Source organism: Littorina saxatilis, linkage group LG10 (assembly GCF_037325665.1).
Source record: "Littorina saxatilis isolate snail1 linkage group LG10, US_GU_Lsax_2.0, whole genome shotgun sequence".
Taxonomy (NCBI): domain Eukaryota; kingdom Metazoa; phylum Mollusca; class Gastropoda; order Littorinimorpha; family Littorinidae; genus Littorina; species Littorina saxatilis.
The window spans coordinates 41,886,731-41,906,348 of record NC_090254.1 but is presented as its reverse complement, the minus strand read 5'-3'; the positions used below and the strand labels follow the sequence as shown (position 1 = coordinate 41,906,348).

The window sequence follows — 19,618 nt, the reverse complement described above, 5'->3', positions numbered from 1 at the left end:
AACAAAATGATGGACAAACAAAAGCATCAATGGCGTCACAGACGAACACATCACATCCCATCCTCGGTGTTTACAGACACAAGATGACTTTATTCCTCTTGAGGTCTCTATACATACATACGCCAAAACAGATGACTAAAGTGAAAACATGATAATGATCTTACAGTTACTTCTTCAACAACTACTGTTCTTGTAACAATTTCAATCCAAGCTAATTATTGGGCTCTCCCTTCATTATTCCATATTTCTTGCTGAAGGTATAATATTTGCAGTTATAGGACGCTCGCACTCTGTTCGAAAATACAGAAGATTTTGTTCACACATCAGATGCTACCGAGTAAAAGACGCAATAGTCGGGAGTTGAAGAAAAAAGTAACGTATTTTCATTAAAGAAATCAAGGTAAATATTTCTCACAGCAACGGCTACTACAACACTTTCTTTATTTGGTGTTTAACGTCGTTTTCAACCACGAAGGTTATATCGCCACGGGGAAAGGGGGGGAGATGGGATACTACAACACAGTAAAGAATGTCCATACAGAAACATTTCCCTCTAGTGCTAGTAGGAATGAATGAGTGAACCTACTTCGCTGATGCTTATGGAAATGATGGAAATCACTCCGTCATTAAACTCCGCCTGGATGCACCCTAAAGGTCTTTCAGCCGGTCCCAAGCCCGGATAAAGGAGGAGGGTTGGGCGTGGGGTTAGCAACTCCACCCCGCCAAAAAACCAACTTGCTACAGAAACCGCAACAAAAACCAACCAACAACAGCCCAGTCAGGAAGGTTCCTCTCCAGAAGAGCTCATGACGCGTGCTGGTGAAAGCCTGTTGCGGCCCTATGCTCCACAGGGAGTCTACAGGAATAAGTCACTCCGTCATTAACAGTCGAGTGCTTCATTGTTACACATGGGCAATACTGAATTCAACGAGAACTAAAACAACCACCGCGGTAACAGAAAACAAAGACTTAAAGCATTTCATTGCACAAGGATGCATTTTACATGCATTTGCAAATGCGGACTTAAGACTAGTTCTAGAAAGCAACCACAACTACCTACAAACTACATGCCTGTGCAGAGTAAATGCTATTCACAGCGAGTCGAACAACAAAATCAGCGAAGAAACCCGAAATCAAAATGGCTGATGGATGCACGTAAATACTTGAAACATGAACGGTAACGTCAAGTTAACGTTTCAAAGCTAATGACGACATAAAATTTGCATGCAGAATGCCCAAGAGTTCTAAGTCTTGTCCTTTCCGGAACCAAGCATGAATTTAATACAGATGTCGGAAATGTATACACACTCTCAAAATCCATTTTTTCATTAAGCTGGAATGCATTGTAGAGTTAGGAAGATGGATTTTTTCTCCAAATATTGAATGCAGAAATGCAAATACATAGGACTGTCAAATTCAAGAGCAATCTCAAAATAAGCATAAGCGTAGTAAGTGTTACTGTTTAGTCACCTTGTTCTTATGAAACCTGTCATAAAGTTCTAATCTCATTGCAGCTTTCCTGGGTAAACACTGGAAGATTACATATTACTGAAATAGAAAAATAGGGTTAAATAAGTATAATGCATCTTTCAACTTCCACACATAAAGGTATCACAAAGTATATATGCAGGACACTCAACAAAAGACAAAACAAACAAAAAGATGTTTAAAGCAATGGGACATTCAAAACGTGATTGATTTGATGATGATCAAACTGTTAACACTTATTTCCTACTTATTTCCTACTTTAATGTAAACAACCACAACATGAAGCATTATTTCAAGTACACAACACATGTCTTACAGTTCATACTACGAAGACATGTTCTGCTAGACAGATTCATTCAGTCTATAATAATCTTCGGAGAGCATTCAATTTGAAAAATGGAACAAACTAGCAACAATAACGGACAAAATGAAGACATGAAACATTGAAGCCAAACATGATTATCTGTACACCATAACATTAACACATGCATTTCACCATAAAAGTTACTACTCTAAAGTTGTAAATTTCTATCCTCCTCTATACAATCAAGAAAAATGTACAGATACAATACAAGTCCAATTTATGTAAGGCCAAAATAAATAATAGGTGTGGTTACAGTAACATAGCCAAAAAAAATAGGGTAGGAAGGTAGGCAATCACTTTTTTTTTTTAAACTTTTTTTTCTAATGTGTACAAATTAAACCTACTTGACAGGGAAATAAGTGTGCGACTCGGGCGCTTTCGCTTTCATTGCGTTTTCTGCATTCGTTTACTTGGTTTTTTTTGGTGACAAATGTAATAAAAAGTTATAGGGTCGGCCCCAAAAAATAGGCTAGGTCGGGTTACTGTAACCACACCTATTTTTTTTTTGGCCTAACAAGAGACTCCTAAAGGTTTTCCTTAACTGACCCCAAAGTCAACTTTGCAAAGTCTTTTTACCAAAATGTCAGTGCAAAGCTTTGTGCAGCAAGGTTCCTGAAGTAGACTTGGTGAAGTCGACTTTGCTCAATTAATTAATATCAGGTTTTAGCATTCTTCCCTTACACAGAACATCATTATTTCCTGACAACATCAGTCTTCTATTCTTCTTGGTGTGCAGTTTGCATAACATGAAAAGATCCTTTTTGCTCAGTTAGACTGGGACCTAAGTGTACATCTATGTCAAAAATAAAAATAAAAACCGTAACACTAGCAAACAAGACGAAATGATACATACCGTATTTGACGGACTACAAGCCGCGACTTTTTTTCAAAAAAAATCGCATTGCGGCTTATAAAAAGATGCGGCTAAAACGTTACCTAAACTTGAATAGCATTCACCTAATGGAAGTCGCCGCGGATTTTCATTTCGCTCGATTAGCGATTACCGGTACTTTATTAGCTCTCTACTCAAGACTCGGCGCTTTTCTCTTTCTTTCGCGAATCTTCGTTTGTCAACAAGTCGTCGTGACAAGATAGCGTACAGAGAAACACCGGATGTATCAGGATCTCGCGCGCGCGAGATTTCGTTTTTGTGTGTCTTGCTATAGTTGGGGGAGCGAGAGCCGCCATGTTGTGTTTTCGTCTGCTCGAAATGTGCGCAAAAGTCGTAAATCATCCCCAAAAAGCTTATTCCGGGCGGGACTACATGTGTGTGTTGGTTACAAATTGTGTGTGTGTGATATTTTTCTTCAAACTTTTTCACTTTTCTTCTTTGTTTCACTTGTTTATTCTCGGAGCCGATTTCGCCAAATACCGTACTTTCGTTTGCCTGGTTGTTTTGATTGATTGACACGATCTGATTATATTTTTTTCGACGGCGGCTAATATAGTGACGCGGCCTATACGTGGCTCGTCCCTTATTTTTTTGTTAAAAGTCGGGGGTGCGGCTTATAAAACGGTGCGTCTTGTAATCCGTCAAATACGGTACAGCTCTTACATGCTCACCTAACTAATCTTGACTCAAGTTTGTGCAAAGTGTCAATGTCAATTGTCAGTCCGATGAATATCTCTACATCTTTCTTTCTTTGGTGTTTAACGTCGTTTTCAACCACGAAGGTTATATCGCGACGGGGAAAGGGGGGAGATGGGATAGAGCCACTTGTCAATTGTTTCTTGTTCACAAAAGCACTAATCAAAAATTTGCTCCAGGGGCTTGCAACGTAGTACAATATATTACCTTACTGGGAGAATGCAAGTTTCCAGTACAAAGGACTTAACATTTCTTACATACTGCTTGACTAAAATCTTTACAAACATTGACTATATTCTATACAAGAAACACTTAACAAGGGTAAAAGGAGAAACAGAATCCGTTAGTCGCCTCTTTCGACATGCTGGGGAGCATCGGGTAAATTCTTCCCCCTAACCCGCACCTAACTAATCTTGACTCAAGTTTTTGCAAAGTGTCAATGTCAATTGTCAGTCCGATGAACTTCTCATCAAGACTATTCTAATCATCACAATAGTTCTTCCTAAGAAACATGATACAACCATTATCCTATTCCATTAAGCTAGAACAAAACACGCTTCCACTCTTGAGTGTTTTCAAGCTCTCCCAAATGCAATTCAAAGGTTCTCATAAACTCTTACTCTTACTCACTGTTGAATGCTAGATGGCTACTCTTCCATACATTTTGAAAGTATAGCGTCTTTTCCTTTATGGCAGACAGACTCTGGTCTGTATATCAACATACTCTTCCACTTTCCACTCTTAATTCAACAGAGTTCTCACAATTGCAATCCAACATTTCTCATCAACCCTTGTTCTGAGTATGATAAACTCACTGCTGAATTTTCACAGAGTAAACGACTACTCTCCCACTTTCAGCTTCTGCTCTTAATTGGACAGTGTTCTCTCACAATTGCAAATCAACATTTCGCTGAAAACCATCATATACTTTCTGTCTCTGCAACTCTAATTTTTCTGCAACAAAATTGACTAATGAAGAGGACTCATCACGACAGTTTTTTTTAATCTATAAAGTGTTCCTCTCGCCTGTCCCCGCTCAACACCTGGTCTCATACAGTCCGCTGCGGCCGATGTACCGGACCCACTTGATGACGTCGTGGTCACTGTAGTTCATCTTGGATTCGAACACCTTCAGGTAGCGCACCTTGAATCCTGATGGTGCAAAGGGTACCTGTAACAAGCAACGCAAGATGCTAGTCAGTGCATGTCAAACAGTGTGCTTAACACAGGAGATGCCTGTTTGTTTGCTAGTTTACACGTAGAAACCCGACAGAGCCAAAATCACAAGTTTACGCAGAAGAAGAAGAAAGGAGCATGTGCACCAAAACTTACCTTAGGCTGTCTAAACAGCGGAGGGAAAATGGTCATCCAAATATAAAACCCACTCAAGCAAAAAACCATGAGCGTGCATGGGCGTTTAAGCCCATGAACGAAGAAGAAGAAGAAGACGAAGAAGAAGAAAAAGTAGAAGAAGAAAGGGGCAAATGCATGAAAAGTGGCCTCAAAGTTCATGGAGATGGGGGGGTCAGGTCACCTTCTTTTGCTAAAAACATGAAAGTATGTGGGCGTTTAAGCCCAGGAACGAAGAAGAAGAAGAAAAAGTTGGAAAAAAAGAAGAAGAAAGCAGCATATGCATGAAAAGTGACCTCAAAGTTCATGGAGATAGGGGTTCGGGTCCATTTCTACAAAAACATGTGTACGCAGGCGTTTAAGCCATGAACAAAGAAGAAGAAATAGAAGTTGAAGTAGAAGAAGAAGAAAGCAGCATATGCACCAAAACTGACCTCAAAGTTCATGGAGATGGGGGGTCGGGTCCACTTCTTCTTGTCGTTGGTGGCCAACAGTTCAATCTCGGCGCTCAGCTGACACTCCTTCATTCCTCCCATACGCTTGATCCTGAAACACGGCACAGCATTTCCGTAACGACAACCGATACAGAACACACTGTCATACTTTGTTCCCATTTCATTTCTATCACATTATTGTCCCATTACTGGGAAATTCGGGTCGTTTTCTCCCAGTGGAAAGCTAGCAGCGATAAGAGTCGTGCTACCCAGTTGTGTGCATGTTAGGTGTAATCATCCAGCTGCACTTCTGGAAGAATGACCGAGCTTTTTTTACGTGCCTTGTGGTGGGTGACACAGGGGTTTCGGATATGCACATAAAGTTTACCTGTGTCCGTCTGGGCCGGGATTTGATCCCGTGCCGGGCAGGGATGTAGCTCAGTTGGTAGCGCGCTGGATTTGTACCCAGTTGGCCGCTGTCAGCGTGAGTTCGTCCCCACGTTCGGCGAGAGATTTATTTCTCAGAGTCAACTTTGTGTGCAGACTCTCCTCGGTGTCCGAACACCCCCGTGTGTACACGCAAGCACAAGACCAAGTGCGCACGAAAAAGATCCTGTAATCCATGTCAGAGTTCGGTGGGTTATAGAAACACGAAAATACCCAGCATGCTTCCTCCGAAAACGGCGTATGGCTGCCTAAATGGCGGGGTAAAAAACGATCATACACGTAAAATTCCACTCGTGCAAAAAACATGAGTGTACGTGGGAGTTTCAGCCCACGAACGAAGAAGAAGAAGAAGAAGATCCCGTGCCCCAAGGATCACAAGGGCAGTGCTCTGTATCTAAGGACAGTGGGACCCTCCTTTTCAGACCCACAATTTAAGACCCTGTTTTAAGACTCCCTCCCTTTCAAGACACTGTTTTCTCAGATTTTTTTCTCATGACTTCTGTAAATTTACCCCCGTTTTAAAACTCCCTCCCTTCCAAGACACTGTTTTCTCAGATTTTCTGTTTATAACCTCTATAAATGTACCCTCCCTCCTTTTTAAGACCTGATTTTCTCAGATTTTTTCAAGGGGGGGCTCCTCTAAAGTTGACTCCAAGGTTCACAGTCCTTCCTTCAAACAATGTACAAAGGAGGCTATAAGATGGTCACAAAGAACAGGTTGTCAGCAGCCAGCGAACTGCAAACACTTATTTTTATTTTCCCACAAAATGTTGCCTTTCATCAGAACTGCCAAACTTTGTGAGAGAGGTGTCACAAAGGACTAATTAATTGTAAAACTTCCGCAAATCTCTTAAACTTGTCTAGGCATTTCAGCAAATTTGATAAAAATTAAAAAAAACACAATCCAAATGGCATCCTTGCTTTGAAAAAAATTCTATCCGCTTGATCCAACCAAGACTCTCCATAATTATCTGATTCAAATTTCCTCACTCAACAAACAATAAGCACCGGCACAGTTGGCCTAATGGTAAGGCGTCCGCCCCGTGATCGGGAGGTCGTGGGTTCGAACCCCGGCCGGGTCATACCTAAGACTTTAAAATTGGCAATCTAGTGGCTGCTCCGCCTGGCGTCTGGCATTATGGGGTTAGTGCTAGGACTGGTTGGTCCGGTGTCAGAATAATGTGACTGGGGGAGACATGAAGCCTGTGCTGCGACTTCTGTCTTGTGTGTGGCGCACGTTATATGTCAAAGCAGCACCGCCCTGATATGGCCCTTCGTGGTCGGCTGGGCGTTAAGCAAACAAACAAACAAACAATAAGACTTGTAGGAGACAAATCTTTCTGTTGGATACATAACAATCTTTCATGCAACAACAACAAGAAGGGCAAAGCCCATACGACTCACATGCTTGACCTTTACATGACCTTGACCTTCAGCTAAACCTAGCAATGACATCATACACTAAGAACTGCTTTACACATTTTTCCTACCAAAATACATGTGACCTTGACCCAAGGTCAAGGTCATCCAAGGTCATGCAACACAAAGCTGTTAATTCAAGACATAGGAAGTACAATGGTGCTTATTGGCTCTTTCTACCTTGAGATATGGTCACTTTTAGTGGTTCACTACCTTATTTTGGTCACATTTCATAAGGGTCAAAGTGACCTTGACCTTGATCATATGTGACCAAATGTGTCTCATGATGAAAGCATAACATGTGCCCCACATAATTTTTAAGTTTGAAACAGTTATCTTCCATAGTTCAGGGTCAAGGTCACTTCAAAATATGTATACAATCCAACTTTGAAGAGCTCCTGTGACCTTGACCTTGAAGCAAGGTAAACCAAACTGGTATCAAAAGATGGGGCTTACTTTGCCCTATATATCATATATAGGTGAGGTATTAAATCTCAAAAACTTCAGAGAAAATGGGAAAAATGTGAAAAATAGCTGTTTTTTAAGACAATTTATGGCCCCTGCGACCTTGACCTTGAAGCAAGGTCAAGATGCTATGTATGTTTTTTGGGGCCTTGTCATCATACACCATCTTGCCAAATTTGGTACTGATAGACTGAATAGTGTCCAAGAAATATCCAACGTTAAAGTTTTCCGGACGGACGGACGCCGGGACGGACGGACAGACGGACGGACGGACGACTCGGGTGAGTACATAGACTCACTTTTGCTTCGCATGTGAGTCAAAAAGGTGAAATACTCACTTCCACACAATGGCGTTTTCGCTGGCTTTGTACTTGGCTTTGCCCTTCATACATATCACCTGTACGCCGCTCGTGTTCAGAGGGGTTGGGATGCGCACCTGTAGAAAAAAAAGGTAAAGAAAAACAATTATAATTTACAACTAGGTAATACAACATTGTACAGTCAAAAGTTGAAAAAGGGGCATGTCAAAATACTGAATCAGCTTTGAGTCGAGGGTTTTTTTTGTTGTTTTTTTTCACCAACCATACTGATCGTATTTTAGACAATCAAGAGTACAAAAACATAAAATTCCTATCAGTTGGTTTGAATTATGCCATCAACAGAGTAGTCTTTTTCCAAAGCCTGCTGTCATGTATGTGTACCTCCACTTTCTGGGCCAGCAGGGAAGGTTTGAAGTTGGACTTGACGACGACCTTGACCTCCATTTTCTGACGTCCCACTTCCCGGACGAGAGGGATAACTCGGAACGGCAGGCTGATGTCCTTGGTTGTGCGGTATCTGCAAGGACAATATGACATGCACTGAATATTCTATGCTCATCTTTCAATCGCTGCAAAAACTTTAACATGCACAGACCATGGTCACAAAGGACTTGTTTCAGAGGAGTCCTGAAGTTAGTTACTGTTTATGTTTGACTTACTTTTCTTTTATCTCGTGTGTGTGTGTGTGTGTGTGTGTGTGTGTGTGTGTGTGTGTGTGTGTGTGTGTGTGTGTGTGCATGTGTATGTGCATGTGTATGTGCGTGTGTATGTGCCTTTATGTGTGTGTTTGTGTGTGTGCGTTTGTGTGTGTGCTTTTGTGTGTGTGTGTGTGTGTCAGTGTGAGTGTCTGCTTGCCTGTGCATGCATGTATGCGAGAGTGTCTGTTTGTGTGTGTGTATTTCCAAATGTTTTAGTCTGTCTGTCTGTGTCTGCATGTATGCAAGTCAGTTGGTTTGTCTGTGTCCACAATTATCTGAGTGTGTTGGTCTGACTGTTTTGGCGAGTATGCAAGCGGTTTGGTCTATCTGTCCTCATCTGCTATTTACAAACGCGTGGAGCAGCTAAAGCGTAAAACTTTTGCCAACTGAGTGCACATATTGATCAATAACAACACTTTATTATGCATTAAAATGGAGAAAAAAATTCTGACGCACCTAACCTGTCCTGCCTGTACACGATCATAAGCCACACATTTTATAAGAATTATAAGGAAAATTCAATAAAGCCTTTATGAAACTGACCTCATGAGTTCAAACTCTCCGTCTGGGGGGATAAAGCTGATGCTGTGCTCCGTCTCGAACTTGCTCAGCTTGACACACTGGTGGAACTGGCAGTCATCGATCGCAATGGACGTCTTGCCGCCGCTGTGCCGAGGCAAATAACAATAAATCAGATAACAAAAACGGCAACAATTACAAAACACATAAAGCATCTGTACCAAAAAACTGTCTGTGTATCATCAATGCCACTGTCATCATCATAGCCCCTTGTTACCACAGACTCATACTGAAGTAATCACAACTACATGTCATTGTTAATGGTGCTCACACGAAACACTTGCAGGGCTACTTGGCACAGACAAGGCGACTTTGTCATGCAAATGGGAAGATTAAATGCACGACCATTTTCAATCACCCCGCCATATAAGCAGCCACACTCTGTCTTCGGAAGAATTAAGATGACATCATCATCCTCACCTGCTGCCGCTGACTCGAGTGGAGTCGTCCAGACTGCTCTTTCCCTTGCTCTCCATCAGGACTTTGTCGTTGATGCCGAACTTGCACTCCGGCATGCCGCTCAGGTAGCTCTTCATGACGATGCGGCCAGCCACATGGGCACTCAGAACCTGACCTGTGATACAATGCGATACAGTAGTTATCATGTACGTTATACAATGTGATACAGTAGATATCATGTACGTTATACAATGTGATACAGTAGTTATCTTGCTATCAGGTAGCTCTTCATGACGATGCGGCCAGCCACATGGGCACTCAGAACCTGACCTGTGATACAATGTGATACAGTAGTTATCATATACGTTCTGCTTGTTACTATATACACTGTGCCACAGTAGTTATGTGTGCATTTAGAACCTAGTAACTATCAAACAGCAAGTATTACTGTAACTAAACAGCACTTGCAATGAAACGGCAGCAAAATCTACATGTGACAAAGCAAAACATTTTCAACCATGAGAATTCTGATACGTATAAAACTGTGCTGGATTTCAAATGATGTTTTTTAGGCCTTGTTCTCCAACACCCAAGACGTTATCTTCACAAAAGTCTACAAATTTACCTCGACCCCACCCACTCATTTATAAGACGTAATGCATTTGCTTGAGGACTTAAAACAGAGGGACACATAACAGAACTCACCTTGCGGTGACATAAGCAAGTTGACCGACTCCAACACATCCAGGAAGAGTTCGTTGCGACGATACTTGATACCTTCGCGTCGCCAACCAATTTGGCCCGTCACTTGTGATGTTATCTGGGCCGTTTCTTCTTTTGTCTGCAGAAATGATTATCACATTGATGATCTGAGAAACAAAGGGAAGTAATGCATACGACATGTGCAATTGAGAAAGTGAGAGTTATACGGAACCAATCTCCTGGCACCTAAGAGAATAACAAGCATTCAAATGAACAATAGACTTTCATCCTCGTTGCATTTATTTTCCTACTTTCTTCTTCTTCTTCTTCTGCGTTCGTGGGCTGAAACTCCCATGTACACTCGTGTTTTTCTTTGCACGAGTGGAATTTTACGTGTATGACCGTTTTTACCCTGCCATTTAGGCAGCCATACGCCGCTTTCGGAGGAAGCATGCTGGGTATTTTCGTGTTTCTATAACCCACCGAACTCTGACATGGATTACAGGATCTTTTCCGTGCGCACTTGGTCTTGTGCTTGCGTGTACACACGAAGGGGGATAAGTCACTAGCAGGTCTGCACATAAGTTGACCTGGAAGATCGGAAAAATCTCCACACTTAATCCACCAGGCGGCAGCGGCCGGGATTCGAACCCTCGACCTTCCGATTAAGAGGCCGACGTCTTACCACCCCGCCACAGCGCCTGTCATTTTCCTACTTTGATATCCTATTGCTGGAAAATTCAAGTCTAAGTCTAAAACACTGTACTAACAAGAAGAGCAAACGCTCGATCGAGTCACTTTCGCAGTTCTGAATATTATATGAGGCATCAGATGGACAGGAAGAAATTGCTATTCACAACACAATGAGTCACGTTCACATAAAATTTGAGCCCGGTCACTTTTATAGTTTCCGAGAAAAGCCCAACGTTAAGTTGTGTGTTGCCGAACAGAAAAGGCTAGTTATCTCCCTTGTTTTTCTGATAACGTTCGTAAAAGGCTACAGATGTAAATACTTTGATGTAAAGAATAATCCTACAAAGTTTCAATCACATCCGATGAACTTTGTCAAAGATATAAAATGTCTAATTTTTCCTTTGACGCTGACCTGTGACCTTGAAAAAGGTCAAAGGTCAACGAAACCATCGTTAAAGTGTAGAGGTCATTGGAGGTCACGACTAAACAAAATATGAGCCCGATCGCTTTGATAGTTTCCGAGAAAAGTTTGTCAAAGATATAAAATGTCTAATTTTTCCTTTGACGCTGACCTGTGACCTTGAAAAAGGTCAAAGGTCAACGAAACCATCGTTAAAGTGTAGAGGTCATTGGAGGTCACGACTAAACAAAATATGAGCCCGATCGCTTTGATAGTTTCCGAGAAAAGTCCAACGTTAAGGTGGTGTCTACGGACGGCCGGCCGGCCGGACAGACTAACACTGACCGATTACATAGAGTCACTTTTTCTCAAGTGACTCAAAAATCATCCCCAACATTCAGAACTGCACAAAAGTTATGGGATTACAAAAGTTATGAAAATGTAACACTTGGCCTGACACATGTACATCTGTTTAATTTCACATGCATATTTGACATGAAGTAAACATAAATGTAAAGCTATACAGAGAAGGCAGAACCCTACCTGAGACTTGACACCCTGTTGTGTGATGAAAGTTTTCAAGATGCCAGTGTCTGTATTCTGGGGGTACCCATAGTCAAGAATCTCTGCAAAATACACACACAAAATCAGAATGATATGCAGATGCCCGCCAAGACAGAGATTCTGTACGTGAACACACATAAAAATACAATAAAAGAAGAACCCAAATAAAATACATCCTTGTTGCTTCCCTACCATTTCCTGAAGAAGAAAAAAACTTGCTTAATGAGAATCGCCTCTTTGAAAGTCAAATTGTCCTCGACTTAAGTGGAATTTTCTCCGTACAATCTCAATATCCTTCAAAGTTTACAACCCTGTTGGTAGTTTTAAATCTCTTCCTCGATCACCCAAATTGCTCCGTTGAGCAGCTTACCGTGTTCACTTGTTTCAAATTTGTACGTTGTGTACATTTTGTAAAATATCTCCTCCACATTATGCACATCCTGATGCTTCTTCATCCAAGCCCATTTAAAGTTCAAAGCTCACATAGGAAGTAGGACACACACAATAGTCTGAAAATGTTTTGTCACTCAAAATTTTACAGAAATTCTGGGCATGAAGTAAAACAATTGGTTTGAAATTGCATCCTTCGAGCTCAGAGCAAAAGTCTGAAGATTTTCACGCCTGAAAGCTTACCATCCAAGATTCATAGATGAGCACAAAACTGTTCTTGGCGATTTCCTTCAGAGATTCTACCTATTTGATTTCAAAAGCTTACCATCCAAAATTTCATAGATGAGCACAAAGTTGTTCTTGATGTTGTCTTCGGAGATTTTGCCGAAGTAGGCCTGCATCACTTCCACCATCTTGTGCAGAAACTCAAAGACCATGGCGGCGTTAACATTCTGCTTGGTGACGGCCGCCACCCAGATGTTGGAACGCTTGATGTGGAAGAAGCTGGTGCGAGCGATGTTGGTCACAGGAGAGCGAACTTGCTGTCGTGCATGGATGACGTTGACACGGAACGCGTCCACCGCATTCCGCCTGTAAAAAGTTTGGTTACAATGAGTTCCAAATAAATTGTTGGTGATACTGAAACTGAAATTTGTAAACTAGAGGTAGGTATTATTTTTTCACTATTATGAGTCAACCATCTGTTTTCACATCCATCAAGCTTGTAACAAATTTCTCTGTTGAGATGATGAAGTCTTCTACTCTGTCTTTTTCCAAAAACAAAGTAAATGTATTTTTGATGTTGGGAGAAGGTGCTGTGTCATCAGCACACACACACTCACCTATCATTCAAACAAGCAGCTAATTAGAAGAAAAAAGAAATAAAAATGTGTTCAAGCAACTGCAGACTGACCAAAAAGACAAAAGCATCCCTTTAAGTTTAAGACAATGGACGGCTGACCTACTTGCAATGATATAACATCTCACAGCTCTACCTAAGTAAACAGCACAGCTTGATCCACTTACCCGATGTCATCTCTGAACACTCGTGAAATGAGCACCTCCCCCTTGTGGTTGTACATAAACAGTCCCCCGATCATCTTGATGTTTCAGATGTGTTTCACTCTTCACTGCAAAGAAAGACAGATTGCACTGTACGTAACTCCCTTTTTAAGACCCCCAACCCCCAGCCCAATTTAAGACTCCCTCCCTTTAGTTTTAACACCTTGTTATCTTAGACTTTCTGTTCATACAATCCTCTGTAAATTTACCCCCTTTTAAAAAAAAACACCCTCCTTTTTAAGACCTGATTTTATCAGATTTTTGGAGGTCTTAAAAGGGGGGTTCTACTGTATTATAAATTGCAGAGTTCTTTACTTCTCATTCAAATAATTCTCTTCACACACATGTGCATTACAATGACATGGACACTTTTTGTTTCAATCAATCAATCAATATGAGGCTTTTATCGCGCGTATTCCGTGGGTACAGTTCTAAGCGCAGGGATTTATTTTTTAATTTTTTTATATTTATTTTATGCAATTTATATCGCGCACATATTCATGGCGCAGGGATTTATTTATGCCGTGTGAGATGGATTTTTTTTACACAATTCATCACGCATTCACATCTGCCAGCAGATCGCAGCCATTTCGGCGCATATCCTACTTTTCACGGCCTATTATTCCAAGTCACACGGGTATTTTGGTGGACATTTTTATCTATGCCTATACAATTTTGCCAGGAAAAACCAGTTTGTCAATCGTGGGATCTTTAACGTGCACACCCCAATGTAGTGTACACAAAGCAGACACAGATCAACATCTGCAACATGTAATACTGGACAATACCATTGTTTACCAATACACTCTATAGAAGTCTAACCTGGCCTGGCTACCACCTCTCAATAACGACCAACTGCCCACAACAACCACCCAAAAGGAGCCCCGGCGTTTTTACAAAAGTTTTATTTAAACATACATATAATTCACCTTTCAATAGTGACCACTGGTTTTGTGAGTTTAACAAACACTTTTGGTCAGTCCCTTGGGTGGTCATTACAAACAGGTTTGACTGCAGTGACCTTGTCTGCCCCTAATTGCACTATCGTATCTACATAGATTTTTTTTTAATGTGGATTTACAAAACTTTTAATGGTGAAAGTTGCATTTCAATTTTGAGCTTAGGGGAACTAAAACTTTAAATAATTTATTTTATTGCACAGCACTATTTATCCAGACAGAAGATAGGATGTTGGACGCAGGGTACATATCTTGTGAAGCTTTCTTTGATACTGAACAACATCATGTTCCTGTGAATATAGTATTATGCTTTTTGATTCTACCAAATGAAGAATACTGCTGTGGAAAAGTAGGCATCAATCAAGTGTCCAACTCTACCGTATCACGAACACAATAACTGAATAAGGCTCTCAAATGGCAAAGAAGTCAGCATAACATTTTTTTTCGGCTTTCTCCTGAGTGATTAAGTTAACCCATGAAAATGATGTCATGTGCAGATAAAAAAAATTCACGTTTCAGAGTACGTCTTCTTCTTCAGTATCCTGAGGAAATCATTGGCTGGTGCGCTTAAGACTAAGAAAGATCACTAGAGTGAAATATAAAGTGGATAGTGAGAATAAAAACAGGGTTGGCAGGCAAGCTGCTGCCTAATCGCACACAGGAAGATTGACCTTTTGAAAGACAAGGTTGCATAACACTGACACAAAGTTGGTCTGAAGTGAAATAACAACAATAATCATAGTCATACTGAAACTGAATGCATAAAGTGCATGTGCTGTCAGTGTCACTTCCAATGATTTTAAAGCATAAAGGGGAACGCCGAGTTTCATCTTCTGCAATTTACAGCACGTTAAGATCATGCATACAGTGCACTGCTTTCACTTTGCAATTAAAGGCATCAACACAATCCCAGTTTATTCCATGTACGTGGGCGTTTCCGAGCAAGAACACATGTATGTAAAATGTGAAACTCAGTTTCAGGCTCGCGTTGAGCACGCACGCATTGTGTGTACGTTTGCAGTTGTTCTTGACAGTTTTATCTCTTAAAACACAGAATCAGATATAGGAACCAAAGGTAAATCGTCCGCATATCTATAAAGCTGACATGAACAAGGAGAACACATATAGTGAACAAGCAAGTCCATGATGATTTCTAGTTGTACAGACGATGCAAATAAATCATTGATGATTGAAGTGGATGCTAATGACATTGTCTTCTTGACAATTTCATTACTTTCTTACGTGCAAATCAAGACAAAAACAAAACGTTTCGCTACTGAGGAGAAATATGAAATGATTTTCATCGCAGGAACAAACTCGTGAAATGACTTTGACACATAAATTCGCGTTTTCTTACCGGCTAAAGGGGCGGATTTCTCCCCTCCATGTATACTGCACGGAAGCGGAAGTTGCAACGATTTGCTCTTTTTATCGGTATGGATTATGGACTCCAAATGGGAATCTCCCCACCCATCTCCACCCCCTCTGTTCAAATACTGATATAATATATTTTGATTGCCGCAGGAAAACTTCTTGTGAACAAAGGACTTAAAATTCAAAATTGTTTATCAGAAAGAACTAATGACATTTTAGTTACCCAAAGAAACGGCCATTGAAAAAAAATTAGAAAAAGAAACTATAAGTTGTGTTCACGAATGAGAAAAGAACACTGATATTTTTAGTTTAGTGGAAAAGAAAGATTTCGCGATGAAGCAGATTTCTAAGTTAAAAGACAAAACTTTTCATCACGAATAAGACTTCATGAGTGGAATACGGGGTCCTAAGTTCGATCAGCAGTACTTAGGACCTGATGAGAGTGGTAGTCGACGGAGAGGAGTCAGTTGAAGTCCCTGTAGATTCAGGCGTACCACAGGGTACCGTACTCGGACCAGTCCTATTCCTCTGCCACATCAACGACTTGCCAGCGTCTGTGAAGTCACAAGTGCGCTTATTTGCAGATGACTGCCTCCTGTACCGCACCATCAACTCCTACAGTGACCACCACATACTCCAAGCCGACTTGAAAACCCTGGAAGAATGGGCAAACACCTGGGGCATGCGCTTTAACGCAAAAAAATGCTACATCCTTAGCATCAGAAACAAGTCCAGCTTTTTCTACAACCTGGACAACCACATTCTCCAGAAAGTCAATAGCAATCCCTACTTAGGCGTCACCTTTACTGATGACCTCAGCTGGACCACACACATCAACAAAATCGTCAAAAAGGCAAACTCCACCCTCGGCCTACTTAGAAGAAACCTCCGTTCCTGCCCACAAAGCTGTAGACGTACTGCCTATGTGTCCCTCATCCGCTCAACCCTGGAGTACAGCTGTCTCGTCTGGGATCCGTACAAACAAGGCGATATAGACAGCCTGGAAAATGTACAGAAACGAGCAGCCAGATTCATTACCCAAAACTACAGGGACCGAAACCCAGGATGTGTCTCAGAGATGCTCAGCAGACTACAGCTTCCCCCACTCCAGGAACGCCGGAAACAACAGAGACTCACATTTCTGTTCAAAGTGGTCAGAGGGCTGGTCCCCGCAGTACCCCCTGAGAAATTCATCCAGCAACAAAAATCAAAAAGACAAGTGAAACAACGAGTGAACAAAGACTTTACATCATCAGCCACAGTCAGAAATATCACAAGAAACAACAGCCAGTGCTTTACTGTGGAGTGTACTAAAACACCAGTGTACAAGTACTCTTTTTTCACAAGAACAGTTATTGACTGGAACAACCTTGATGACAACACGATCCAGTCGTCAACGGTCAACGAATTCAGAGGAAAGCTGCCAACCGCTGACTAAAACACCAAGTGCTCTCCCCAAATTCCGCCAACGTATATTCCCAAGCTTGGGACCTGTTGGCGTAACTTATCAAGATCAAGATCAAGAAGATCAAGGAGGGGCCGAGGGGGGATAGTCAGTAACTTGAGTTTATGTGACGTCCTACCCATAGCCGCATGTAACTTTGAACTCTCAAGTTTGAGTTTAGTTCTTCTTTTTACATTTAGTCAAGTTTTGACTAAATGTTTTAACATAGAGGGGGAATCGAAACGAGGGTCGTGGTGTATGTGTGTGTGTGTGTGTGTGTGTGTGTGTGTGTGTGTGTGTGTGTGTATGTGTGTGTATGTGTGTGTGTGCGTGCGTGCGTGTAGAGCGATTCAGACCAAACTACTGGACCGATCTTTATGAAATTTGACATGAGAGTTCCTGGGATTGATATCCCCGAACGTTCTTTTTTTTCTCGATAAATACCTTTGATGACGTCATATCCGGCTTTTTGTAAAAGTTGAGGCGGCACTGTCACGCCCTCATTTTTTAACCAAATTGGTTGAAATTTTGGTCAAGTAATGTTCGACGAAGCCCGGACTTCGGTATTGCATTTCAGCTTGGTGGCTTAAAAATTAATTAATGAGTTTGGTCATTAAAAATCGGAAAATTGTAAAAAAAATATTGTTTTTTATAAAACGATCCAAATTTACGTTCATCTTATTCTCCATCATTTTCTGATTCCAAAAACATATAAATATGTTATATTTGGATTAAAAACAAGCTCTGAAAATTAAAAATATAAAAATTATTATCAAAATTAAATTTTCGAAATCAATTTAAAAACACTTTCATCTTATTCCTTGTCGGTTCCTGATTCCAAAAACATATAGATATATTTGTGGATTAAAAACACGCTCAGAAAGTTAAAACGAAGAGAGGTACAGAAAAGCGTGCTATCCTTCTCAGCGCAACTACTACCCCGCTCTTCTTGTCAATTTCACTGCCTTTGCCATGAGCGGTGGACTGACGATGCTACGAGTATACGGTCTTGCTGAAAAATTGCATTGCGTTCAGTTTCATTCTGTGAGTTCGACAGCTACTTGACTAAATGTTGTATTTTCGCCTTACGCGACTTGTTTTTCTCTCTCTAAATAACAACATTCAGTCAAGCTGTCCAACTCACAGAATGAAACTGAACGCACTGCTTTTTTTTTCCCCAAGACCGCATCATGCGCATACTCGTAGTCGTAGTTTCGTCAGTTCACCGCTCGTGGCAAAGGCATGGAAATCGACAAGCCAGAATAGTGCGGTAGTGGTCACGCTGAGCAGGATAACACGCTTTTCTGTATCTCTATTCTTTTTAGCTTACTGAGTTTGTTTGTAATCCAAACATATCATATCTATATGTTTTTGGAATCAGGGACCGACAAGAAATAAGATGAAATTGTTCGATTTCGGAAAATTAATTTTAATCATAATTTTCATATTTTTAATTTTCAAAGCTTGTTTTTAATCCAAATATAACATATGTATATGTTTTTGGAATCAGAAAATTACGAAGAATAAGATTAAACTGATTTTGGATCGTTTAATAACAAAATAATTTTAATTACAAGTTTCCGATTTTTATTGACCAAACTCATTCATTAGTTTTTTAAGCCACCAAGCAAAAATGCAATACCAAAGTCAGGCCTTCGTCTAAGATTGCTTTGCCAAAATTTCAATCAATTTGATTGAAAAATGAGGGTGTGACAGTGCCGCCTCAACTTTTACAAAAAGCCGGATATGACGTGATCAAAGGTATTTATCGAAAAAATGGGGGAAAAACGTTTCCCAGGAACTCTCATGTCAAATGTCATAAAGATCAGTCCAGTAGTTTAGTCTGAATCGCTCTACACACACACACAGACACACACATACACGGCACGACCCTCGTCTCGATTCCCCATATATGTTAAAACATTTAGTCAAACACACACACACACACACACTGACACACACACACAAACTGTGACCCACACATTGACACACTTCGTGACTGATTGTCACTTGTTCAACAATAACATATTGTCAGTCGCCACTTTTTGCCATTCTCATCACTCTGATGCGTGAACAAGCTCTCATGACTTTTGCCGGTTGTAGTGCAGTTTGACGACCTTGAAAACTGACTTTGGACTTTCACTTGACACAGCGCAACGCCCCTGAGTCACTCACCGCACAGCATGTGAGGCGTTTGTTTCCATTTCAAAGAACACTGAAGATATGTCCCACTTGAGATCGGTCATGGTTCTTTGATGAGACAGGATATGTCCGACACGAGATGGGTCATGGGAACAGCCGACCAGTTTTTGATCTTGCTGAGACTACTGGCATGTGACTATATATGGAGGTCTCCCTATTGACGTCATCACTTCGTGCGCACCGGGGCTTGGAGGGCAAGAAGCCACCGCGCCGCTTAGCGAAAACATGGAAGCGTGGTGCCGATCGCGTAGTTTCGCTGCGGCGATTCCGTATTTGC

The 19,618-nt window shown here is 41.1% G+C and overlaps 1 protein-coding gene across 2 annotated transcripts; it reads right to left on the bottom strand.

Moving 5' to 3' along the window:
• Positions 1-63: 63 nt before the first annotated feature.
• Positions 64-15,751, bottom strand: LOC138978841 (AP-2 complex subunit mu). 2 transcript variants are annotated; one of them, XR_011459825.1, is made up of 12 exons: positions 15,679-15,751; positions 13,327-13,430; positions 12,626-12,891; positions 11,890-11,972; positions 10,257-10,392; positions 9,573-9,726; positions 9,117-9,239; positions 8,257-8,392; positions 7,894-7,991; positions 5,225-5,336; positions 886-4,611; positions 64-631 (listed from the first exon to the last, which is right to left on the bottom strand). XR_011459825.1 is itself a non-coding variant. In XM_070351628.1 (11 exons), exons 2-11 carry the CDS (start codon positions 13,398-13,400, stop codon positions 4,477-4,479), a joined length of 1,317 nt encoding a protein of 438 aa, XP_070207729.1. In that variant the 5' UTR covers positions 13,401-13,430; positions 15,679-15,751; the 3' UTR covers positions 64-4,476. The 2 variants fall into 2 exon arrangements, 1 of the variants encoding a protein (XP_070207729.1); XM_070351628.1 differs by having other exon boundaries at positions 64-4,611.
• Between the last annotated feature and the right edge of the window lie 3,867 nt (positions 15,752-19,618).